Below are 26,680 nucleotides of genomic sequence, written 5' to 3' on the forward strand. Positions count from 1 at the left end.
TCTCTCTCTCTCTCTCTCTCTCTCTCTCTCTCTCTCTCTCTCTCTGTCTCTCTCTCTGTCTCTCTCGAAAATAAATAAAGACAGTAAAAAAAAAATTTTTTTTTAAGTGACAGTGGATAGATAACTGACAACTTGCTCATGTATGAATGAGATTAGGGGAAATGTGTGTATATGAAAGGCTAATCAGTTTTGAGAAATGATGAAAAGGTTTTACCACTGATCTTTATAACTATGAACGTTTCTGGGTGCTTGGGTGGCTCAGTCATCTAGGGATCTGACTCTTGATCTCAGCTTAGGTAATGATCTCACAGTTCATGAGTTCAAGCCCCGCATCAGGCTCCATGATGATAGCAGAGGCTGCTTGGGATTCTCTCTTTCTCCCTCTCTCTCTGCCCCTCCCTTGCATTCTCTCTCTCTATCAAAATGAAAAAAATAAAAGAAAACTTAAAAAAAAAAAACAAATTATGAAGGTTTTTTACACTTGATCTGAGCTCAGAAATAAGAAAAAGAGAGGGGTGCCTGGATGGCTCAGTTGGTTAAGCATCTGACTTCAGCTCAGGTCATGATCTCATGGTTTGCAAGTTTGAGCCCTGCTTTGGGCTCCATACTGACATCTTGGAACCTGGAGCCTGCTTTGGATTCTGTGTGTGTGTGTGTGTGTGTGTGTCTCTTTCTCTGTCCTTCCCCTGTTCACACTGTCTCTCCCAATCTCTCAAAAATAAATAAACATTAAAAAATAATAATAAGGGAAAAGAGTAAATGTCAGAGCACCTTTTTTAAATTTTTTAAACAGAAATGAGATAATGGGCTCCTTGGTGGCTAAGTTGGTGAAGCATCTGACTCTTGATTTCAGCTCAGATCATGGTCTCATCAGTTTGTGAGATTGAGCCCTGCAATGGGCTCTGTGCTAACAGTGCTGAGCCTGCTTGGGATTCTCTTTCACTGCTCCTTCTCTGCTTACTTTCTCTCTCTCAAAATCAATAAATATACATTTTGAAAAATGAAATAGGAAAAGTATAAATGCCGTCTTCACACTTTTGTGGATATTTTTCCATGTCAGCAAATAAATCTGTCTTTAATGGCTACAAAGAATATAAAACATAGATTTTTTTTTAATTGAAGAATTTCACAGATTAAAAGAATAAAGGGGCACCTGGGTGGCTCAGTCAGTTAAGCATCGGGCTTTGGCTCAGGTCATGATCTCACGGTTCGTGGGTTCGAGCCCCGCGTCGGGCTCTGTGCTGACCGCTAGCTCAGAGCCTGGAGCCTGTCTTCAGATCCTGTGACTCCGTCTCTCTCTGACCCTCCCCTGTTCACGCTGTCTCTCTCACTCTCAAAAATAAATAAAACGTTAAAAAAAAAAAATCCTGAGACTCCCTCAAGCTATATTTCTTTTGAAAACAATGTTTTTTAGTTTATTACTATCACATCTGAAGTCTATTTTAATTTTATATATTGACTTTGCTTTGTTCTTTTGGCTAGAATTTAATATTTACATACTTCTGAAATCTTTCTCTCTGGATTTGGTGAGCTGCCTGTCTAGACATTGGGACTTTATAATGTGGCTTCCTTGAGGATAAACATTGCATGCAGCAGCATGATGTAAGACTCTTGGTGAAAAGAAATTAAAGGCAAAGGTGCAGTACAAGCTTAAGGAATAATATTTCTTGATGTTGGAGGATGCTGAGGACAGAAGTTATTTTATCAGGTGGTGGTTGCAAACTGCTTGTAATCAGATTGAACATTTAAATCAGTTACTGAGAAATTTTAACATCATTCTTTGATGATGAGCTTTTGCAAACAGGTTGGATTCTTATCTCTCAGAAATGAATCAGAGGCAGGGGACCTCTCACTCCGGCCCCAGTCCTCAGATTGCTGAATCCAGTTCACCTGAAACTGATAATGGGATTCCAAATTTAGGCAATAAATAGACTTTCTTGGAATAATTTTCTCAGTTAATATTATTGCCAAGTTTTGAAATTTAAAATATTGTTTGGGCTGGACAATTAGAATAAACTTCAGTGGTATTCCTTTCAGCAAAAACTTTAGTTATAATCAAATGCACCTGAATTGTTGTCTTATTCCAGTGATCTATTCCATGTAAATGTTGGAAGCTGAGGAAATAGGGGAATTGCTGCCAATTCTAATATTAGAGAATTATATAAAAAGCTGCCATTTTAAATTACATTTCTCTGATTAACTTGATGGGTTAAATTAGATTATTAGATTTTGTCAATCTTCCCAACAGAAGAGTATGAAATAAACTTTAAACCCAGGTGGTATTGGGTTTTTCTTTATGCTATTGCTCTTAAAATTTTAATTCCTTAACCTAGAATCTTGAACTTTGAAAGGAAATTTAAAACCTTGAGTCCATCCTCAGCATTGCAGTTTTTTTCTATAAAATATTTCATCTCAACCTTCTTGAGGATATAAGTATTAAATTAATGGCTTCTGACCTCATGATTAAAGTGCTGCTTCCTTTTTTTTATAATGTTTTTAAATTTATTTTTGAGAGAGAGAGAGAGAGAGAGAGAGAGAGAGAGAGTCAGACACAGCGTGAGCAGGTGAGTGGCAGAGAGATGAAAACACCAAATCTGAAGGAGGCTCCAGGCTCTGAGCTGTCAGCACAGAGCCCAACTTGGAGCTCAAACTCATGAACTACAAGATCATGACCTGAGCTTAAGTTGGCTGCTTAATCAGCTGAGCCACCCAGGCGCCCCTGCAACTTCCTTTTAGTAAGAATTAGTTGAGGCTCCTGGCTGGATCAGTCAGTAGAGCATCAGATCTTGGTCTCAGAGTTGTAAGTTCGAGCCCCACATTGGCTGTAGAGATTGCTTAAAAGTAAATCTTGAAGGAAGGAAGAAAAGAAAAAAGAGCAATTATATAAGTAATTCTCTAGAGGTCAGAGATCAAATCCTAATGCCTCTGGGTACCTTTCTGCCATCTAAAAACCCTAGAATTGAAATCTGAGATGTACCTATTAGTCCTAAATCAGTGTAAAAGGACTGGAGCCTTTCCTGTTAGTTTGAGGGCTGATATTATGATTATATTAATAAGCAAGGGAAGGCCAAATGTTTGAAATGCTCTTTATATTATGAGTAAATAAACACCTCAGTTTAAAAAAAAAAAAAGACAACTAAAAGGGTACATCCATGGCTCAGTTAGGTATCTGACTTCAGCTCAGGTCATGATCTTATGGCTCATGGGTTCGAGCCCCATGTTTGGCTCTGTGTTGACAGCCCAGAGCCTGCTTCAGATTCTGTGTCTCCCTCTCTGTCCCTCCCTCTCTCTCTCTCTATGCTACCCCCTTGCCCCCCCCCCCCCGTTTGTGCATGTGCGCTCTTGCTCTATCTCTCTCTCTCTCTTTCTCTCAAAAATTAAACATTAGAAGAAAAAAATTTTAAGACAACTAATGTTTGCCCTGAATATCCCAAAGAAACTCTAGTTGCCCATCTGCTAACTTAGTCTCTATAACTTGTATGATAGGTAATGTTTGTGGAGGTTATTTCTTTTTTCCTTTTATTTGTTTCAGCTTAACCAGTCAGTTGCCACTGGTTGGTGTTGAAGCTGTGGATAAATTATCAGGAGCACAGTTCAGTTGTTCCCATTCTGTTTGTATTTGAGTCTTGACAAAGGATAAAAGAGCCTCTAACATATTCAGGAAACTAAACAGTTAGCCCAGAACTTGCAGAGGCAAGCCCAAGCTAGATATGTAATAATATGTGAGATCTTGTTTATAAAAAAAATTCTAGTTTATCTTAGCACCTGGTTTCTGATTAGTTTAATATTCTGTGGTGTGTTCCTGGAGTCAGAGTGTTTGGTGCTGCTTTCAGTCTCCTCATGTGTGTTTGCCCTTATCCATAACTATAGGTGTATAATGTTCCTTTGGTCCAGCCCACTCGTGTTAGACCTTCGTCCAGTGCCGTGGTGGTTCTTCTTAGCTTCTCACAAGTCGATTTGGTTTGAAATGTTACTTTATGGAACATAAAGTTAGCAGTACAGCTACCTTGTGTACTTGGGATTAGAATGGTGGACATTACATTCTTGTTATATCAGCTCTTATTAGAAACAAGCTTTAATATGGCCACATCTGCTGTTTGTGCTTCCCTAGCTTTTCCTGAAGTATCGGATTTGAGACAAAAAGATAGCCATGGGAGTGAGTCTCACCTCTGCCTTACTAGATGGCTCACCTTAAGCCATTTAAGAAAAAGCCTCTTTTTCTCTCTGCATGGTTACTTTTGGGTTAGTGACAGAATTGAGGTAAAGGAGACTCCCAAGAAGAGAAGCACTGAAAGAATCCCAAATAGAAATTTCCGACAGATGTCTTAAAGTAGTTGATGGGATTGGAGCTCTGTGTCTCTTCTGAGATAAGGAAAGATAAGGAATGGTGGATAGTTTATACAGAGTAAATTGCGTCCAGTGCAGTTTCCTGGCTTTTTATTAAAACCGATAAAAAAGGAGAGCAGACTAGATTGTAGCCTCTGGGAGGGCAAGGGACATACCTGTCTTCTACCGTTGACTCTTCAGGACTTGGCTTGATTTATATATGCAGTAAGTGTACAGTAATATTTGAATGGATATTAACTGGGAGCCATTTTTTTTCATCTGTACTTCCTCCCACCATGTTTTTTTCTTATTTTATTGGAATTTTTTTTTTAAGCTGAGGCTCTTTGCCCAGCATGGGGGCTTGAACTCATGACCCTGAGGTCTGCTCTACTGACTAAACCAGCTAGCACCCCTCTTCACTGGAAAATTTTGTTAAATTGCTTTATTGAGGTATAAATGATCTTCAGAAAGTTGTGCATATTCAATATGTACAACTGGGTGAGTTTGTAGATAAGTATACATCCGTGAAACCATCACCACAATCTATGCCATAAACATCTCCATCATTTCCCAAAGTTTCCCCCAACCTTCTTTATTAATAATTATTATTATAAGATATACCCTCTTAACAAAAATTTTAATGGCCTAATTTTTTTTTAGCAGTTTTAGGAAAATTGAACTCAAGGTACAGAGATTTCCCATTCTTGCATAGCCTACCCCATTTGTTACAATTGATGGACCTGCATTGACACATCATTATTACTCAAAGTCAAAGTTTACCTTAGGGTTCAGTTTTGGTGTTCTACATTCTGTGGGTTTTGACAAATGTATAATGACATGTATCTATCACTTTGGTATGCTACAGAGTAGTTTCATGGCTCCAGAAACTTCTGTACTCCCCTATACCCTGGCAAATACTGATCTTTTTACTGACTCAGTAGTTTTGCCCTTACAGAATGTCATATAGTTGGAATAGCCTCTTTAGATTGGCTTCTCTCACAAAGTAATATGCATTTAAGATTCCTCCATGTCTTTTCATGACTTTATAGCTCATTTCTTTTAAGTGCTGAATAATATTCCATTGTCTGCATGTATGTAGTTTTTTGTTTACCTACTGAAGGACATTTGAGTTGCTTCCCATTGTTGGAACATTTTAAGGTAAAACTTGAACACCATGTCATTTTACTCTAGATACTTAAAAAAGCATAACCACAGTGCCATTATCACTAACAATAAATCCTTAATATCATTTAATATCCTGCCCATATTTAAATTTTTGGAAGGCCCTTTTAAAATACTATAAAGAAGCAATAAATAGTTTTTGACAATAATAAGCCTCTGAAAAAGCAATTTCTTTTTTTTTTTTTTTAACTTTTTTTAACATTTATTTATTTTTGAGAGACAGAGAGAGACAGTGTAATCAGGGGAGGGTCAGAGAGAGAGGGACGCACAGAATCCTAAACAGTCTCCAGGCTCTTAGCTAGCTGTCATCACAGAGCCCAACGCGGGGCTCAAACCCACAAACTGTGAGATCATGACCTGAGCCAAAGCCGGATGCTCAACCGACTGAGCCACCCAGGTGCCCCAAAAGCAATTTCTTTATCACTAAAACTAAAGAAGGAAATCTCATAGTGTAGCATCTTTCAACTGAGTATACTCCTCTTATATATTAGGAGCTTGCTTTGTATTGAAATTATTTCTGCAACTTGATCTGAGTCCAGTGCTCACATTTATATTACATTTCTCTCTTCAATCTTTAGAACATGCCCTGGTAGTTGTTATTATTATAAATGCTAGTAGCAAATATTTATTGAGCTTTTACTATATGCCAAGCACTGTGCTTTACATGCATTATTTCATATGATTCTTATGATCCACTGGGGTAGGTATTATTTTTTATATCTCCCTCCAATTAATTTAGTAACTTACTGAAAGTTTCATAGTTAATACATGAGCTGGAATGTGAATTTAAGTCTTCCTGAGCATGCTGTAAGATGCTGATGTAAAAATAGGTTGAATGATCTAAAACTGACCTTCTAAATTTCCTAATATATCTGTTGTCTGTTATCTTCCAGGCTGTAAGACTAGAAAGTACTTACCAGAATAGAACACGCTATATGGTAGTGGTTTCAACTAATGGTAGACAAGACACTGAAGAAAGCATCGTCCTAGGAATGGATTTCTCTTCTAATGACAGGTATGGTACCACAAAAGGGAGGATGAGAAGACTCCTTTTTAAATAACTTATTCCAGTTGCCTTTTGAGTTATTACAAAAACATTTTATGCTAATTCTACTCGTAAAGGTCAGTGCCTAAAACTAGGGAACACAAAAGTCTCTTAGCCATACAATCTTGAGGGATGAAAATGATTCGTGTATGTCTTTGATTGTGTTCCTAATTTATCACTATTCTTCACCTTCCTCTACCCTTAGGTGGTAATGAATATAAAGCAAATAATTTAAACTTCAATCTCCAGGAATAAAAGGCTGGCTTTTGTAGTTAATTTTATTTTAAGCAGTAATGATTCACATTGCTGAGTTTAGGGCATGTACACTTTAATATAGTGCACCAGTGGGTCTTAGGGTCAAAGAAAGCCCACTTTAACTGTAATCTCTTCTATGTATTCATGGCCTTACACCTTGCTTTTACCAAATGTTTTGCTTCCTTTTTCCTTTTTCTGAGGTAAAGGGGCAGGGTTGGGGGGAATTGATTCTTTAAACTCAAAACAGAACCTTTTATAATCTTGTACCTTTGGCTTTAACAGTACTTTGCATCCCATATTTAGAGATACCATACATTACTCAGAACCTGGCTATTTTGTGTCCATAAAGTTTCTTGCTTTTCTTTTTTATTTTCCCACTTCTTCTGGAGAAACCTTGGGAAGACTGTGGAATGTGGCTAAGCAAATCTTTGCACTCTAGATAATAAGCCTCAGGAAATCCTGCCAGATGTCTCAAAGCATTGACTTCCTGGTTCGGGACTAGAATGGAACTGTGGAGTAGCTAGTGGTGTCACCCAGGCCTGGAAGAATTTAGCCACAAAGAGGAGACAGGGAGTGATTCTAACTGTCCTGATGTTGGGAAGAAAAGAAATCACAGTGTCATTATGTTTCCCAAACAAGTGTTTACTTCCACCTCTACAGTCAACCTGAAAATTATTTGTGGTTTCAGGAGGCCAGAGTTGTTACCTTGTATAACTCTTACAGCCTTTAATTGTATGCTCTGAAATTACACAGGCTTATAAACCACATTTAGGTTTTCTCCTGCGTGGATTTAACCTCTGGTGTTAGCTAAGCAACAGACCTTTCAGAAAGTAAGCATTCATCCTTTAAGTATCTGCCTTGCCTACATCATTAGTATTTTAAGACCTCTGATTTGGATTTTTATCTCTATAGATATGTGTTATCCCATACAGTAACCACTAACCACATTGTGACCATTTAAATAAGTTAAAATTAAACAAAATTTAAATTTCAGCCCCTCAGTCAAAATTAGCACATTTCAGTACTCTGGCTATATGTGGCTAATGGCTCCATAATGGACAGTACATGTATAAAACATTTCCATTGTTGCAGAATGTTCAGTTGGGCAGTGCTACTCTATATCTTATTTCCTTTGATTCTTCCTGATTCTTCCCTTGGAAACCTCATAAAACAGGAGCTGGGATTGCATGGAAACTTACACTTGAGTCTTCCCCTGAAGATACAAGGCAACAACTTCTGAGTCTCCTGACCCCAAGTGTGAGAAATCAGCTGTGTAATCTTATCTCTTTTACTTTGTTTCAAACGTTCCCAGAAATCATAAAGAATGCTTGTTAACATGGGTACCCAATAATTTATCCTCCGTGAATTGCATATATCTTCAATAATGGTCCTGCCTGAATCATATCTGACTAACAAAAGAAAATTTTATTTTATGGGAGACAGAATGTGATGTGAAAAGCTCTAGAAACTAGTTTTCATTCTGTTTGGTAACCTCGGTTTTATGAATTCCCATCTACCTTCTGTTTGAATAAGCTCCTTGGATAGTAAGAACAGTGCTGCCCACTTCAGAATACTGGCACTCAGGTCACCTAGTGTCATTTCTAGCTCAGCTGCTGTTGAGGGAATTTGTACCATTTTATATAAAAAGTTAATGTTTCAAAACAGTGCTAAATCAAAGTAGACCCAGACTGTTTATGACAGACATATCTTCCCAAATAGTTCTCAAGATATGATCTGCCAGTGCATTTAGCCTGTTTACAAGTTCTTTGAGTATTCTCTTCTATTTTAAGGAACATATTTTTAATATACAGTATAACCTTGGTTTCCAAATTGCATTGAATATATTTCAAATTTTAAAATAATATAGTTTTTGGTGTCATTTTATAATTTTTCTTTGTACCCCCAATATCTTGAAATGTCTGATACATATAGGCATTCAATAAATATTTGTTAAATGGGATGAATATCTACTAAAATAAGTACCTATACTTTAAAGGAGAAAAATCTCATGAAACTCAAGGTAAACTAGGTGTGCCTAACTCAGGCCCCTCTCTTCTATCATGTGGAAAAGCTATTTCTTAATAGAAAGAAGCAGACTGACCTGAATATAAGCTAAAAATGTGATGTTTGATTCCTACATATCACTGTCACTTGTCCAAAGTTTAACTGGTGTTTGATCACAAGCTCATAGATCATACTCTTTTAGACCTTTGCATCTTCCTCTGTAGTTACTTAGTGTCAAGATTTGTCACTAGGCTATAAACCTTTTGTATTTATACCCAAACTATACTTGTTGCTAGGAATCTAGCTAAGCACTCACTTAAAAAAGAAAAATAAAAGAAGGAAAAAAGAACTACTCTGAAAATAACCCCACTCCATCTTGGGATGCCATTTTCAAAACAAGTTTTACTTGTGCTTACCTCATCTTCTCAATGAAAATGGTGGCAGAGTTGCCCCCCCCCCCCGTGCGTGCGCGCACGCGCGCGCGCACACACACACACCCACACACACCCACCCTCCCCCAGACTCTAGCACGGTAGTTGTGTGTCTGGAGTTCAGGCCCAGCCTTCCAATGTGGATAAGCTGTTGCAATCTGATTTGACTCTCCTGAACTCTGGAATCATTAGTGGAGGGAGCATTGAGTAACACACCAGCAAGCACAGTGCAAAGCATTAAGACACAGCCCACCTAGGGAATGGTTTTGGTTAGCCCGGCACTGACTCCAGCAGTCAAAGCCTGGTATTCCTCATGTTGTTTTCAGTCCATCTTTATGATGTTCCCTGCTTCTCCCCTTACTCCCATCGCTTTCTGTTGTATCAGAACACTCACTAAAAATTCATACTCGACATTGGTTTTATGTGACAATTCATATGTGTGGTTTCACTTTAAATATTTGAAATATTTATGATAACTCTATGAAAGGAAGGTTTTGTTACCTACATTTTAAGATGAAGAAATTAAGGCTGAGAGGGGGTAAATAACTTGTCAAAAGGAATTGAAATACCAAAAGAGATCAAATCCAGATATTTTGACAAAGTATAACTGCCCAATAAGTGGTGGTTATTGTTATGTTTTGGCATTGTGATATACATTTTTAGTGTGTTAGCTAATCTTCAAAAGAGCCCAATAAAGAAGGTATTTTTATTTGGTTTTAAAGATGAGAAAACTGGAGCACAAAGCAAATAATTTGCCTAAAATGATACAGTTAGTGCCAGAACCTAGGTTCCGGAGCCCATCTGACTTCAGAGCCCATGCTCTCAACCAGACTTTGCCATTCTGCCTCCCATGTCTACAGTTTTTTCTACTGTACCATGCTCCTCGTCTACATACATTGGCAGGGAGAGGGCATCAAAGCCTTTCGGAGACGCTGGGAAGGGGAAGATGGTTTATGGCAGCCTTAAGGAGAGAAGGTGGCTGGGGCGCCTGGGTGGCTCAGTCGGTTAAGCCTCCAACTTGGCTCAGGTCAGACCTCACGTTCGTGGGTTCAAGCCCCGCATCAGGCTCTGTGCTGACAGCAAGCTCAGAGCCTAGAGCCTGCTTCCAGTTCTGTGTCTCCTTCTCTCTGACCCTCCCCCTCTCATGGTCTGTCTCTCTCTGTATCAAAAATAAGTAAAACATTTTTTAAAAGTTTAAAAAAAAAGAGTTTAAAAGGAGAGAAGGTGGCAGAGGTCTGGGGTAGACTACAGTTGTGCAGAGAAGTGGTGTGATAGAGACACGATTGAGAACCCATGGCTCTCTATCCCAACCTGTTCCATTAACTTAAAGCTAGTTTCCTCCCTGAGCTAATGTCGCACTTAAGTAGGATTTTAATGTACTGGGACTGCCCTTTTGTTAATTTGTTAACATTCCTACTCGGTCTGCATTTCAGCAGCGCTAGGTTAGTTCAGTGCATTGTCACCAAGTTCTGTTTTATTTATTTAAGTTGTATTTTGTCTGTTTTGTCTCTCTAACTTGATCATAAACTGTTAACAATTACTGTTTTACATACTTTAATTCCCTTTCCCTTTTAGACTATTGAATGTGTTCTGATGTTCAGTAAATCTACATAAATCTCAGAATTAAATTTGAGCAAATTATGTATTCAGAGGTCTTCAGCAACCAGCAGTAATTCTTGACACTAGAAAAAAATTTCAGAGGGTACCTGGGTGGTTCAGTCAGTTAAGCGTCCAACTTCAGCTCAGGTCATGATCTCACAGTTTGTGGGTTCGAGCCCCTTTTCATCTCTATACTGACAGCCTGGAGCCTGCTTCAGATTCTGTCTCTCTCTCATTCTGCCCATCCGTGTCTGTCTGTCTGTCTGTCGGTCTCTCTCCAAAATAAATACTAAAAAAATTTTTGGAGTTATGTTAGGTGCTGAGGCTTTGGAGTGAAACCTGCCAATCACAAGTCAGCAGCACCTGGATTTTAGACAGTGGCCACTTTTGAGATAGCAATACAGCTTGGTTGGTCAATAAGTTTTCTTTGTTAAATATGTAAGAACCTGACTAACCACCTGTTTGATACAGCTCCAGAGCACATGCATTAGGTTGATAATAATATGATAGAAATTCCTCCACTCTAACATGCTAGAATTTAGAGCTTAGGGACTTTATCCTTTGTGTTGAAAGAGTTACTAAACAGCTGCTTCCTAGAATAACAGGAATTAACCCGTGGACTGTTTATTGTCTTGCAGCAGCACTTGTACCATGGGCTTAGTCCTGCCCCTCTGGAGCGACACCCTAATCCATTTGGATGGTGATGGGTAAGAGTTTTCCCTTGTTATTCTCCTGCAGAAAGCCAAGGGGTGGGGTTCCATCTTAGTGCCCATTCATGAAGCTGAATGGGAGGCCCACTGCGCTCAAGCGAACTGTCATGTCAGCAACTCAGTGAGTCTTTTTAAACTCCTGTTTTGTAAAGTGGAGTAAAAATACAACTTGCCAGGGCCTCTCACTTCTGTTCTCTGGCTACGGTAAGAATCCAAACAAAGAAAAACTCGTTTGTTGGCTCAGTCTTTCATCTGAGCATGTGGGACTGTTGCAGCGCTCTCCCAGAGGATGATACGTTCTGTTTCAAATAACCTCTTGCTGCCTCTGCCAGCTGTCAGCCTACAGTATAACCCCTTTCCTTTGCCAGTTCCTTTCAGTGACCCTCCACCCCCCCTCCTGGTGTTTTTAGAATGTGTCCCCAAGAGATCAAGATGTTTGCTCCAGTTTATAAAACCCAGGTCAGGTTTGCTACGAACCCACAAGACTTCCAAATAGAAATATACAGCAGAACAGTTTGTCTGTAGCTACAGCTGGGGAACTATATGTAATTTCGTAACTCCAGTGTGGGAGTCCATTCATTTTGCTTGGTAGTTAAAATCAGACATTTTGTTGAAGCTGTTCAGTCAAGCTTCTCCAGTTAGGTTAACTACACTCTAGTTAACTTCTACATGAAGTGGCCTGGTGATTTCTTCTACTGAGCCAGCAGTTGCAAGCCTGGGAAATGGCCTTGAACACTCACAATTGAAGTAAGCTAGTCTCACTTGTGGATTTTTGTCTCATTTTTTTCCTTAGTGGGTTCAGTGTGTCAACGGATAACAGAGTGCACATATTCAAACCTGTATCTGTACAGGCAATGTGGTAAGAGGACTTTTAATGTCTCTACGAAAGTTTTTAAATGTATTATTGGGGGCAGTATTTTGTGAGTAGTAGTGTTTTGAATGGTACAGTTCTCTATGAAAATGCTGTATGATCGTGTGTTTAAGAATTTGTGTGATCTGTTTGTGTGGTCTTCCTAGTTAAAGATGACCTGACAGTTCAGTTTTCAAATTATTATAATGGAAGAAGGCCTTAAGCATTGTTAAACAAGTGAAATTTCAGAGATGTTCTTAGACTCTGGAAGACACTTAATGGACCAGATTGCCAGTTTGAACAGAGTTTTATAGGGATATGTTGACTAAGGTAGTAGCAGTCTAGAGCCAAATCTAGAACATCACAGTACTATAATGCATTAGTGTTTAATTTCTTAAGGTAATAAGGGATATTATTGATGGAGTTATAGGTAGGTAAGTTTCCATTTAAATCTCTGGTGACTGTTTGCAAGACTGCATAATACAAATAAAGCCTAAACAGCCATTGTATTGATGCTTTGGGGACTATTTAACTATGTGTCAGACAGTGTGCTTTATGTGGATTATAGCTAGTCACCACACCAACTCCCCAAAATAATATTAGTAGCTCCTTATTATGGATGAAAAAACTGAAATTTTTGAAAGGTTACATAACTGGCCTGAAAGTATCTCTTCTATTGAGACAGAATAATCTCTTACTGTCTTGTTCTAGATTATATAGAAAAATGATCTCATATAACCAGAGAATGATGTGACTCTAAGATTCATACTGTATCCCTGAATCAGGGATTTGAATTTTAGCTTCTCATTCAGCCACCTGTTCTGTAGTAGAAGTCCCCCTGAGGAACAGAATGGACAGAACGAAAGCCAAAAAGGGAATAAAGGAGTCTGAAAAGATTCCAGGGAGCTCATTTGCCCCTGACTAACAAGATTGATAGGCTTGAGGTGGATAAAAGAGTCAAATGAGCTTAAAAGTCATGTAATAATTGATGTAGAACAGAGTTATGTGTTTAAGCCGGATTTTTAGATTTAGGGCACATTTCACAGATAAATTTCTCATGGAAAACTTATCTTCTTTGACTAAGGCTCCCTTAACGACAATTGACCTATATCTCTGCCTAGGTCCCAAACAGCATAAGTTCCATAAATGACGGTGTCTTTAGTTATATTTTGAGAAGGAGTACAAAGCAGCCTTAATTCTTAAGACAGTGAAGATTCAAGTAATAACCTAGTTCAGTCTTTGATGTTCTCAAGCAAACTTACAATTCTTACTTCTAATAGATCATTGCAGAATAAACTTTTTGATATACCACATGGGGAGTAATGAACTGAAAGTTACAGGGGGAAAAAAATGATATATGGATCAGAGCAGCATTTAGACTAGGTGTTTCCTTCACAGGAAGGTGGTTACTGCAGCCCCCCACTCCTGTATGCAGCTGAAGTATCTGAGGTGGTTAAGCCTTGAGTGTGTTTTAGGACACTTGCCCCAGACACTTGTGGCACATGCTTTTGAAGCACGTTTCCTGGATGAAGAAAACATGTGTTGTATATCCTGTACGTTGCACTCAGCTGGCCCTTACCTTCCAATCTATGTAATGACACTGAAATTCACTGAGAATTCACAGAACTTGGCAAACTTCTCTTGAGAATTTGGCTTACTTTGAGTAATAGAATTTTAAAAGATTCTGCAACTTTGTTTTTAGGTAAATATTTGTTTCCTTGATGAAAATGGACTGACATGTTTTTCCTTTATTAAATTGGTAACTTTTATTTTTAAATTTACATTATATGAGGTTAACAAGGACTCAAAGCAGACATTGTCATTTACTATTGGGGGAGAAAAAAACTGAAACAGCCTTTCTTAAGGATGATTTGCCAATATGCCTTATCATTTTGCATGCCCTTTTAACCAAGTATTTCAGGCTTCTAAAAATTTATCCTAAGGTAACAATCATGGGTGTGTACAAAAATTTTAACTATAAGAATGTTTGTCAGTGTTATAATAATAGCAAAAAATGGAAAACAATTTAAATGTCTGAAAAATAGGAATTAAATTATGGTGCCTCCATGTTACTAAATATAATGCAACCATTAAGAATAATCTGGTTGATGGGACGCCTGGGTGGCTCAGTCAGTTGTGTCTCCAATTTCGGCTCAGGTCATGATCTCACGGTTTGTGAGTTCAAGCCCTGCGTTGGGCTCTGTGCTGACACCTCAGAGCCTGTAGCCTGCTTTGGATTCTGTGTCTCCAAGGCTCTCTCTGCTCCTCCCCTGCTCATGCTCTATCTCTGTCTCTCTCTCTCAAAAATAAATAAACATAAAATTTTTTAAATTTTTTTAATGTTTTTTATTTATTTTTGAGAGACAGAGATAGCACGAGCAGGGGAGGGTCAGAGAGAGGGAGTCACAGAATCTGAAGACAGGCTCCAGGCTCTGAGCTAGCTGTCAGCACAGAGCCTAACACGGGGCTCGAACCCACAAACCGTGAGATCATGACGTGAGCCAAAGCCAGATGCTTAACCGACTGAGCCACCCAGGCGCCCGAAAAATTTTTTTATAAAAGAAAAATCTGGTTGAAGAATATTGACATGGACATTGGTTAGAAGGTATAAAGTAAAGTCAAGTTAAAAGGTATATAGAATGTGATCATATCTTTATCACAGATCTATGCATACACAAAAAGACTGAGAAGACCTATACTAAAATGTTAACAGTGGTTATTTCTAGGTGGTCAGATTATAGAATATTTCTGCCTTTTACTTAAGGTCCCTAAATTTTCTAAAGTTAACATGGATCACTTTTGTTAAGAGGCAAAAAAAATTAAACAGCATTTTTAAAAGAAAGATGTAAATGGATTGCCTATTGAATTCTCTCGCACTGTCCTCTTCCCACAGGAGACTGGCATTAGCTTACAGTTAATAAGACATTTCATTTAGCAAATACTAACTATACTCCCATCCATAAACTAGACATCCTTTTAGGCACTTGAGATATATCAGTAAACAAAATGTAGAAAGATCTCTGCTCTTATGTAACTAACTTCCTAGCATTTCTAGCGTTAGCTTTTCCCAAGTAGATAACCAAAAAGGTACTTTGCAGTTTTGTTTACTCTTGGGTTCCTGCGTTCAGAGTCAGAGATTTAATTAGTCTTAGTATAACCAGAGCTATTCTTAGAAAGTAGCCCAAGCATATGAATAAATGGTTTAAAGAGACTGGGAAACTAAAGCAGCAAGAATGATAAATGTCATTAGATTAGCCCTTCCTGGGCATGAAGGGACATGTCCTCAAGGCTTAGGGACATCTAGCTCTATGATCTTTGTGGACCCTCTGAGAATCATAGGGAATGTATGCTGTAAGATGATTCTGCACCAAGGGAAACCAATCTTTACATAGTTAATATAGTGAATGGTTGAGATCTTTAGTTCTGTAGTTACCTAGCACACCCACAGCATGTTCCAACTACAGGGTCATGAGTGCCATAGGTACTTGTTTTTCACTGATGGGTTGTCAGTTTTCCTGCCCCCATCTCTAACCCCAGCCTTAATAATGTATCGTATCTTTCAGGAAGAAGTATCTAGCCAAATGCTATGAATAGGTAATATAGTTTAATCAGAATCAGAGAATCTTTTCAAGTTTTTTTAACGTTTATTTATTTTTGAGAGAGAGAGAGAGACACAGAGTGTGAGCGAGGGACGGTCAGAGAGAGAGGGAGACACAGAACCAGAAGCAGGCTCCAGGCTCTGAGCAAACAGTCAACACAGAGCCTGACGTGGGGCTCGAACCCACAAACCGTAAGATCATGACCTGAGCCGAAGTTGGCCACTTAACCATCTGAGCCACCCAGGCGCCCCAGAATCAGAATCTTAAATTACAGGGAATAGATTCTCTAAAGGCAAAATTCTATAGATCTAAAAATTGAAAGAATTTTTGATATACATGGATTATTGGCTTTTTGGTATCCCCACAGTTCCACAGTGCTCATTTTCCAATGTATCTTTCAGGTCTGCATTACAGAGTTTACACAAGGCTTGTGAAGTGGCCAGAATGCATAACTACTATCCAGGCAGCCTGTTTCTCACCTGGGTGAGTTATTACGAGAGCCATATCAACTCAGATCAGTCTTCAGTCAATGAATGGAATGCTATGCAGGATGTGCAGTCCCACCGGCCTGATTCTCCAGCTCTCTTCACGGACATGTAAGTCAGTTCACTCAGGATCACAGAATTTTTCTCTACTATGTCCTAGAGAGTCATAAGCAACATGTTCCTCCCTAATCTCTCCTCTTGGTGAATTGATCTTACAAGTGATACTAGTCATTATCTATACTACACATCTGCCACACAGAGAACTCTGTTCTTTCTGTCTGCAAAGGCTTTAGGAGTTTCACTCCTAGGCACAATGGAATCTCCGTAGTGAAGAACTGCAAGACCATAAAATCCCATTCAGATTCCACTAATTTGAAATTTGAGTTTAAAGGGAGTTAGGCTGGGACACCTGGATGGCTTAGTCACTTGAGCATCCAACTCTTGATTTCTGCCCAGGTCATGATCTCTGGGTCATGAGATCAAACCCCATGCCAGGTTCTGCACTGAGTGTGGAGCCTAATTAAGATTCTCTCTCATTCCCTCTGCCCCTCTGACTACCATGTATGTGTGCACACTCACATGCTCTCTTTCTCTCTCTCAAATAAAAATTTAAAAGAATAAAATAAAAATTTATAAAGGGAGGTAGGGTGAAGTCTGCCTTTGCATTATCTGTGAAAGAAGCATTTGGTAAGGAAATTAATGACATATAGAGAAGGTTTTAAAGGGATATTTCTACACTTGATCTTAGCCAAAAGGCCGAGAAGCGATTAAAGGGATATTTCTAATACTTAAGAAAATAAGATGTTTCCAGTCAATTTAAAAGACAGCCTGGGTTGTTATGCTAATTTTAAACTGATTTCTGTTCACGTTTTTCAAAACATAATTTTTTTTCAAAAAATAATTTATAATTCAAGTGTTGGAATCATCCTCACCTTTTCCTTTTTGGGTCTTTGTCAGTAAGATTTTATTAAATCTCCCTGGTGTACTGTTGAGTTGGATAAAGGCCTGAGGTTGAGGTGATGTTTATTTCCTTTTTAAGTCTGTGTGTTGAAATTTATGTGACTATTTTGGAAATTAATAAAGGTGTTTATTTTGCTCTGAATTGATCTCTGCACTTCCAAGTTATTCTACAGCTAGGAAAAGAAGAGTAGCTACTGACTGTCTGACCATAGAGACCTTCACCTTCAGATTCCTAAAGTTATATCACGGTTGTTTCCAGGGAGGGGGGGATTCTTCTGTTTTTAAGAAAATGCTTAATATAGGGGCACCTGGGTGGTTCAGTTGGTTAAGCGTCCAACTCTGGCTCAGGTCATGATCTTGCAGTTCGTGAGTTCGAACCCCACATCGGGCTCTGTGCTGACAGCTCAGAGCCTGGAGCCTGCTTCCAATTCTCTGTCTCTCTCTCTCTACACTTCCCCTAGTCACACTCTGTCTCTCTCTCTCAAAAAAATAAATAAAAATTTAAAAAATACATTTAAGAACAAAGTTTAAAAAAGAAAGTTCTTAATATAGATAATGCAAACTTATTTTTACTAGAAAAGGTGAAATATCTAAGAATTCTGTGAACAAAACAGTCAAGACAATGGAAGCTCTTTTGCATGGGTGTTATTAATACTAGGCTCTTCTTTGTCATTAGCCCTACTTTTTTGAAGATCCCACAGTAACTGAAAAAATAAGAATTAGTCTGGCTTCCAAAATCTTGGAAAATGTTACTGATTTTATGCTTTATTGCTAGTTGATGGGTATCAAAGGAATGGATGTCTCATCTGACTCAAAAATGGACATTGTTTTTTTAAGTTTGTTTATTTATTTTGAGAGAGGCAAGGGGAGGGGCAGAGACAGAATCCCAAGCAGGTTCCATCCTAGCTGTCAGCACAGAGCCCAACACAGGAGTTGTACCCACAAATTATGAGATCATGACCTGAGCTGAAGTTGGACACTTAACCAACTGAGCCACCCAGGCATCTCTCAAAAATGGATATTCTGAAGCAGACTTACGTGAAAGAGAAAACCCTTCTCATTTCTCATGATTTATTGGAGAAAATTTGGATTTTACAGCAGAAAGAAAGGAAAGGAAATTGGCCATAATCCATCTATATCCCCAAGCAAAAAGAATAATGTGAAGTATAGTCCCTGGCACCTGGTAGAGGCTCATTAAATGCTGGCTTTTAGTATGTACAAATTAACCCCAATTTTAAGATATATTTACTTGTATATGTCTGTCTGCCTCAGAAAGAGACTGAAAGCTATATATAGATCAGAGTATTGATGATAATCTTGGGTGTTGGGATTTTTAGTGATTTTTATTTTTCTTTGCATTTTTATATATTTTCCAGAGTTTTCTTTAGTGAAATTGAGCAAGAAATTGTGTCTATGTTGTAATGTTTTTGCCATTCCCTTCTCCCTAAATTGACTAGAAAAGCCTAAAAAACAATGCTGAGCATACAGGGAGAATATGTGCCAAAATGGACTTAAGTGCTCTACTGCAAATACAGTTTATATTTTGAAATCCAAGAAAGGGGAAGAAGGGAACATACGTGTGTAGTACCTCCAGTGTGTATCAGATGTCATGCCAGGCATTTCATACATGGTACCTCATTTAATCCTCCTAAGAATCTTATGAGACAGATATTATTATTATTGTCCTGACTTTATAGAAAAGGAAACCTGCTGAGAGAAGGGAAGGAATTTGTTCAAGGTTGTACTGCTGGCAAGTAGCAGGGCTGGAATTAAAACCCAGCTGTGTCTATTCCCAAACTACTCTGCTTCAAGTGTTGTGAAGGATTAGGAGAAAGGCTGCTAGATTAGGGAATTTAACTCATGCACATAAGTGGTAAATTTTGTTTTTATCAATATTTTTTAATAGAAAGCTGAAATATGTAAGTTTCTCCCATTAGCTATGTCTAGAAAAAATGGCAGGGAGCATGACTAAGAATTTTAATCCTGCTCAAGACAGGGATGCCTTGATGGGTAGGGAAATGGCACCAGTATTGTCTGTATTCTGTAGGGTTCATGAGAAACTAAAAGCCCAGTGATCAGGAGCCCCAAGGTTGTAAGGTCAGAGCATCCATCTTTGGAGATTACTGAAGCTATTTTTGCAGCCAGTGATAAGGCTGTAGGCAGCACAGGCAGACAGGATGCCTGAAGGCTTAGTCCGTTTCCATGCCCAAATAAGGAGGTGCAGAGCAGATACCTTTCTTGAGTAGGTAAGAGGGAAGGGTAAGACAGAAAGTGCTCTTTGTCAGTCTCACTCAAATTGTGCATAATATGAAATAATGCTTTTAGAGAGAAGCATCCAGTTACAGTGAACCAGTGCCTTTCTAGTAATTGGAAAGTCAGCTTCCTAGTTTAATTTCCTGTTAAAGTTCCAAAGGTAATTTTATTTTTAAGAGTCAGAAGATTAAGGGAAGCAACATAATCCTGCAGGTAGGGCGTTAGGCTGGGCTGAGAGTGCTGGTTCTGTTGCCGGGGTATGTGATCTGTGGCCAGTCATTTAACCTTTCAGCTATGTTTGTTTCCTTTATCTGTAAAATGGGGATAATAATGTCACAGAGAGGTTATAAGGAACCTTCATGAAAAGGAACACATTTTGGATGGAAGTCCTCTGGGTAGTTAATTCTTAGAAACCCATTTTGGAGAGAATTTGCCTCATTGAAGAAGGCAGAAATCATTCTTTTGTCTTTCCAGTCTTCTAGAACGAAAGCAATGAAAGGCAACATTAGGTGGCCTTTTAACCTACAGAAGACCCAGTTCTCTAGTGGGTCACAGCATTGTTCCACCCAGCTTGGTATTCTAGCCCAGCAGGCGGTAGTCACGGGTACTTGATGGAGAAGTATGACTGTGGTTCTGTGTTAAAGTAGCATGCCCAGCATCGCCTATTTGTCTTTACTCCTTCATAGATGTACATGAATATATTTAAGGGCTTTTACATGTACAGCTGCTCTAAGTACTAACTTCTGCATCTTTGCATTCTATACCTTGTTCAAAGAAACCTTTCTTAATTACATTTTTTTTACCATGCTTCCAGAATATAAATTTTTGAGGGTAGTAGAGGGAATGTCTGCCAGTTGGGAAACGTAATCAAATGGCACATTCATTAAGCTAGTCAAAGGCCTACCTAAGAAAAAAATCACCATTTCTCTCTTTTCAGACCAACTGAACGTGAGCGAACAGAAAGATTAATTAAAACCAAATTAAGGGAGATCATGATGCAGAAGGATTTGGAGAATATCACATCCAAAGAGGTAAGAAACCTTGAGTTCTCCTGTTCCAAGGCTAGAAGAGGAATAACTGTAAGTCTGGGGTTAGAGAGAGTGATTGGGACGCCTAGGTGGCTCAGTTGGTTAAAAGTCCAACTTCAGCTCAAGATATGATCTCATGGCTTGTGGGTTCAAGCTCCGCGTGGGACTTTGTGCTGAAAGTTTAAAAGCCTGGAGCCAGCTTGAGATACTGTCTCCCCTTCTCTCTCTGCCCCTCCCCCACTCTGGCTCTGCTTCTCTCTCAAAAAGAAAAAAAAGAAAATTAAAAGAAGAAATAGTGAGTGATTGAAAGTACAGAGGTACTTTTCAGAGGTTAGTAAAATATGTCCTCTTTGTTTCAGATACGAACGGAGTTGGAAATGCAAATGGTGTGCAACTTGCGAGAGTTCAAGGAATTTATAGATAATGAAATGATAGTGATCCTTGGTCAGATGGATAGTCCTACACAGATATTTGAGCACGTATTCTTGGTAAGTCTCAGGGTCACTTTAAGTTATGTGCTGACTCTAGTTCATATTATATTTAAATAAAATGTAACTTAAAAACAAAGGTAATAAATACTCAAATTTCATCACTTCCTAGTTTTTTACTACATTTATTGTTTGTTATCTGTGCTCTTAGGTTATTTATACCTATTGTATGGTGTAAATGTTACATAGTAGTGTGCTTCAGCTCATCTCTTCCCAATTCCTCATTCAGTGACATTCAAGCTGGTAGATTAAAATTGACCGCTCAAGGGGGGCCTGGGGGGTTCAGTTGATTAAGCGTCCAAGTCTTGATTTCTCAGTTCAGGTCATAATCTCACAGTTGTGAGATTGAGCCATGCATCACCTCTGCACTGATAGTGCTGAGCCTGCCTGGAATTTTCTTTCTCTCTGTCTCTCTGTGCCTACCCTGCTCAAGTGCATGCTTCCTTCCTCCCTCCCTCCCTCTCTCTCTCTCTCTCTCTCTCTTTCTCATGTTCGCGCAAAATAAATAAATAAATAAAATCTTTAAATGATAGGTGGAAGGGGCACCTGGGTGGGTGGCTCTGTGTTGATTGGGCATCCAACTTCAGCTCAGATCATGATCTCACCACTCGTGAGTTCGAGACCTTCATCAGGGTTTGTGCTCAGAGCCTGGAGCCTGCTTCCAGTTCTTTGTCTTCTCTGTCTCCCACTCACACTCTGTCTTTCTCTCAAAAATAAACGTTAAAAACAAAAAGAAAAGAAAAATAAGGAGTAGGAAAATTTACACCAAGGAAATGGGCAAATGCTACAAATCAGGCCCTTTTCCCCCCCATCGATTATTAAATATCTATTTCATCTGTTCTTCATGACAGTCAAAAGTCAAAAATGGGAGCCTGGGTGCCTCAGTTGGTTGTGTCCAGCTCTTGATTTTGGCTCCAGTCATGATCCCGGGGTCATGAGATGGAGCCTCAGTGTAGAGCCTGCTTGAGATTCTTTTTCTCTCTCTCTCTCTCTCTCTGCCCCCTCACCCACTTGTGCACTCTGTCTCTTTCAAAAAACAAAAACAAACAGAAAAACAGAACAGTCCATAATAGTTTTATACGACAAATCCAAATAGAATGATCCTTTGAAGTCACCACTTGTTCAAATCTGCCAGCTTTGCCTTAGGTTTAAAAATCTGAGCAGAGCAGGTGGGAACTACTTATAACTGAGATGCTATTGGACTTTTAAACATTTGGAACCTTCTAGCCACAATTTGAATTCCCCAAAAACTTTAATGATTGCTAACATTTCAATGACTTAAAATTGTTCTTCATTGTTCCTGAACATTCAGTGACCTGCAGTTAGCCCAAGGACACCTTTCTGACTGATGGATTGGGAAACCTTCTACAGTCCTAAGACCTGTTTTCCTCCCAAATGCTAGAGTTTTAGTTTCCATCCGTACATGGTAGTGGGAATGAAGTTAAAAAGGGTCATTAAAATCAATGGGGAATGTCAAAACTTTGTTTTGTTTCCACTTCCCACACACTTTGACAAAAATGCTAATAACTAGGAACCAAATTGATTGGTTTGAATTTCACTTCCTTTCTCCATGAGGGCATTTGTGAAATGATTAGAAGCTGAGAAACAGGAGACAAGAGGAATAAATGCACAGGAACTGGCTAAATTGGATCATCTCACCCTGAATATTCATGAGTTTATATCATCAAGCAGTCAGATTTTATGCCATTGAAGGCTTGTGCCCTGAATTAACTTTTTGACACTCTATATGTGTTTGTAGAGTCATTCATAGTGGTTATAGCTATGAATTACTCATGAAAAGCTGTGAGCTGGAAAAGGAATTTTTTTTCCATTACTTTTACTTGACCAATGTGTGTTGCCATGTCTAAGTGTAGATCAGATCATACTGCAAAGCTGTCATTGACCTTTCCATTTGTAAAGCACTTGGCTTCGTTGTCTTGTGTGTGTACCTCCACAAGGGTTCAGCTATTCCTTGCTGTTATATTATGGGAAAGGATTTTTGTGTTATCTATAGAAAACTTATGAGTCACACTCATTCAAATAGACGCTGCCCCGACTGTGTCTATGTAACATGACTAATTTTTATGAAGGGTAAGTGTCTGTAGCTAAAAATGGCTCATGGTAGAAAGTGACCAGAGCTATAAACTTGGAAGTCACTTTTCCATTAGCTTATATTTTAATACCAAAAAGGATGTAGACATGATGATGATTTAGTGATAATTCATTAAATTAAATGAAATACATTTAACAGGGGCACCTGGTGGCTCAGTTGGTTAAGCATCAGGCTTCAGCTCAGTTCATGATCTCACAGTTTGTGGGTACGAGCTCAGAACCTGGAGCCTGTTTCAGATTCTGTGTCTCCCTCTCTCTTTGACCCTCCCCTTCTTGTGCTGTTTCTGTCTCTCAAAAATAAATTAAAAAAAAATTTTTTTTTAGAAATACGATTAACACCTGACTATTCAACCTGTTTAACTACAGGTATACTTCCCTGTGTCTCTGATGCTGCCTCCTCAAGATCTACCTTCTCCTTACTCCCTCCTCAAATGGTTTATTTTAGGACAAATAGAGAAATTTTAATAGTATTCTTAGCAGAAAAAACTTCACAGTTCTTCCCAGATTATAGAGTCCCTAATCAAGTACAAATGCATTTCAGTATTTGTACCAGTGTATTCATCCTGTTATTTCATGATTATTGGCATATCCTTCTGTCTTGGGTTTTTTACTTATTATAAAAATGGTTCATTTCTTTATACAAAGCTTAAACAATCTATTTTTTTTAGTGAGCTACACAAAGTCCATTCCTTTCTTTCTACTTATTTTTTATTGAAGTGTAATTTAATTAACATACAATGTTATATTAGTTTCAGGTGTACAGCATTGTTGATTCGACAGCTTTATATATTACTCAGTGCTCCCCGCAATAACTGTAGTTACCAAACAACATTATTACAATATCACTGGCTGCATTCCCCATCCTGTACATTTTTATGTCTGTAATTTGCGACTGGAAGCTTGTAACTGTTTTTTAAGCTTATTAATTTATTTGGGAGACAAAGAGAATGAATGTGAGCAGGGGAGGGGCAGAGAAGGAAGGGGAAGGGGACAGACTATGAGAAGCAGGCTCTATGCTGACAGCAGAGAACCTGATGTGGAACTCTAACTTACAAACCCTGGGATCCTGACCTGAGCCAAAGTCAGACGCTTAACCAGCTGAGCCACTGGCTGCGGAAGGTTGTAACTCTTGATCCCCTTTATCTTTTTCACCCATTCCCCCATCCAGCTTTCCTCTGGCAACCACTAGTTTGTTCTCTGTATTTGAGTTGGGTTTTATTTGTTTGCTTTTTATATTCCACATATAAGTGAAATCATATGGTATTTATCTTTCTCCGACTTATTTCATGTAGCATGATTATTGGCATATTCTTCTGTCTTGGATTTTTTATTTATTACAGAAATAATTCACATTCATTGTAGAAAGCTTAGACAATTTCAGAAGGCAATAAATAACATAACACTTGCTCATCACCAAAAGAGATAAGCACAGTTATCTTTTGTTATATAATACTAGTCTTTTTTTACTTTTTTAATATGTATCTATAGATTTTTGAAAAAGGGGAAATCTACTCAGCTTCAGATATAATTCTGTTTTCTAGAAAATGGACATGTTCTCTCCATTATGAATATTTTTATTTGGGAAAAACTTTCAATCTGGAGAATTCTGAAATTTAACTCTTATCCCCAAAACAGGTACATGAACACTTCCTCCATGGCTTCCTCCCTTTGTTTGTACCACCGTATCCTGAATCCAAACCCCTATCTCTTCTCTAGGGAGTCTGTGCTCTGCTGGATTTCCCAGCAGTTGACACGGAAAAAGAGGTCTTATCCAAGGGGCAAGTGGTGGTGTTAGTTTTCTGCAAAGTCATTTCATCTTGTGCTTAGCTGCCATGCCTGGAGCGCAAGCAGATTGTATGAAGGGAGGCAGCAGGATTTTTCCTCTCCATTTGGAAGAATGCTCAGTTCTGCAGTGCACTACACAGAGATGTTTCTTTAGAAAACTGTCCGGCTGGTATGGAGAAAAGTATAGAGCATAGTTTAAAGAAAATCTTCAGTGAGAAAGGATGATTGATTGGTTGGAAGCCAGGGTATTTCCAGAAAAAGTTCTTCCACACCCTTAAGAGTGTACCACTTCTCTGAGCTGGAAGCCTTTGCCCAACCAAGTCTTAATATCAACATCTCGCCTGGATATTGTCCCATTTGACTGAGAAAAATCTAAATGTGAACAGAGACCCTTGGCTGAAAGGCAGCTTTCTTAGTTGAACAAGGGAAACCAGAATATTGGACACAACCAATAATTTTGTTCATGAATAAAAAACTAGTTAATTTTTATTGCTGATTCTTAATCTTCTTAATCTTTTTCAATATTTGACATTACAGCTCCTTTTAGAATACTGTTTCCTTTTCAAAGAAAAATTAAGCCTCAAATTGGTAGTTACTTCTGTAGACACAGAGAAATGGAGGATATGTGAACAGATAAAACTTAAATCAGATGGGCTGTTTTAATCCTTCATGATTTTGTCCCTCACCTGAAGACATGTAGCATAAACTTTTCTCAGAAGGAAAAATCAATAGAGATGTTGTGCCTGGTTGTCTCAATAATTTGATTCACAGTATTGAGGTTATAGGCATGGTATGATAAAGATATGAGCAGGATACCAATCCCTGGAGATGATACCAAGTTTTATTGATCCTAGCAGAACCCCAGTACAGTCTTCTTTTAGGTGCTATAAATGTGCTCTCTTTTATTTTGCTTAGAACATTTGGACCCTCACAAGGCTATTTCCTGAGGATAACATTTGAGAAGAAATTAGTCACTTGGGGGCTCCCGGCTGGCTCAGTTGGTAGAGCATGCAACTTGATCTCAGGTCATGAGTTCAAGCCCCCCATTGGGCATGAAGCCTACTTAAAAAGACTTTTATTTTTAAAGAAAGAAATTAATCACTTGGATCTTTGGGAATGGCACAGTATAGGAAAACCAGGGTGAAAGGTAGAAATGAACTTACTTAAGAATGTATTATAGTCCCAAGATTTCATTTTACACTTCAGTAAGATTAGAATATGCTTAACATAATTACATAGAACATAGTGGAAAAACCCTATGGAATTGTGTCATTGTAAGCCTGAAAAGCATGGAGGAAAAAAATAATAAATGGAGTCTGTGGACGGCCCCAGGTGGCTAATGTGGCATTTATATTGAGGGCAGAAAAGTAATTACACCACATAGACTCTAGTTCTTTCTTTCAGGTTGAACCAGAAGCAACCCTAAGCACAGCCCAAGTCACATTATATGGACTTCACTGAATCAGTAGCCAAAACTTTTACTTTCTTTTGTTTCTGGATGTGTGCCATTTCAGATTGTCAGATTAAATTTTCTCTGGACAGGTAGATGAAAACCATGGACTTTTTCC

The 26,680-nt window shown here is 38.6% G+C and overlaps 1 protein-coding gene across 4 annotated transcripts in view; it reads left to right on the forward strand.

Annotated features, from left to right (window-relative positions):
* The window catches only part of SSH2 (slingshot protein phosphatase 2), a 251,906-nt gene that overhangs the window by 192,380 nt on the left and 32,846 nt on the right, over positions 1-26,680 (forward strand). For 3 of the 4 annotated variants that reach the window (XM_029927240.1, XM_029927244.1, XM_029927243.1), the window contains 6 exons: positions 6,402-6,523; positions 11,481-11,549; positions 12,346-12,411; positions 16,403-16,597; positions 20,637-20,730; positions 21,087-21,215. In XM_029927240.1, the coding sequence (XP_029783100.1) occupies positions 6,402-6,523; positions 11,481-11,549; positions 12,346-12,411; positions 16,403-16,597; positions 20,637-20,730; positions 21,087-21,215 (675 nt within the window). The remainder of the gene's footprint in view (positions 1-6,401; positions 6,524-11,480; positions 11,550-12,345; positions 12,412-16,402; positions 16,598-20,636; positions 20,731-21,086; positions 21,216-26,680) is intronic. The other variant, XM_029927242.1, reaches the window with a different exon arrangement.

The sequence above is a fragment of the Suricata suricatta genome, chromosome 17, assembly GCF_006229205.1.
Source record: "Suricata suricatta isolate VVHF042 chromosome 17, meerkat_22Aug2017_6uvM2_HiC, whole genome shotgun sequence".
Lineage (NCBI taxonomy): Eukaryota > Metazoa > Chordata > Mammalia > Carnivora > Herpestidae > Suricata > Suricata suricatta.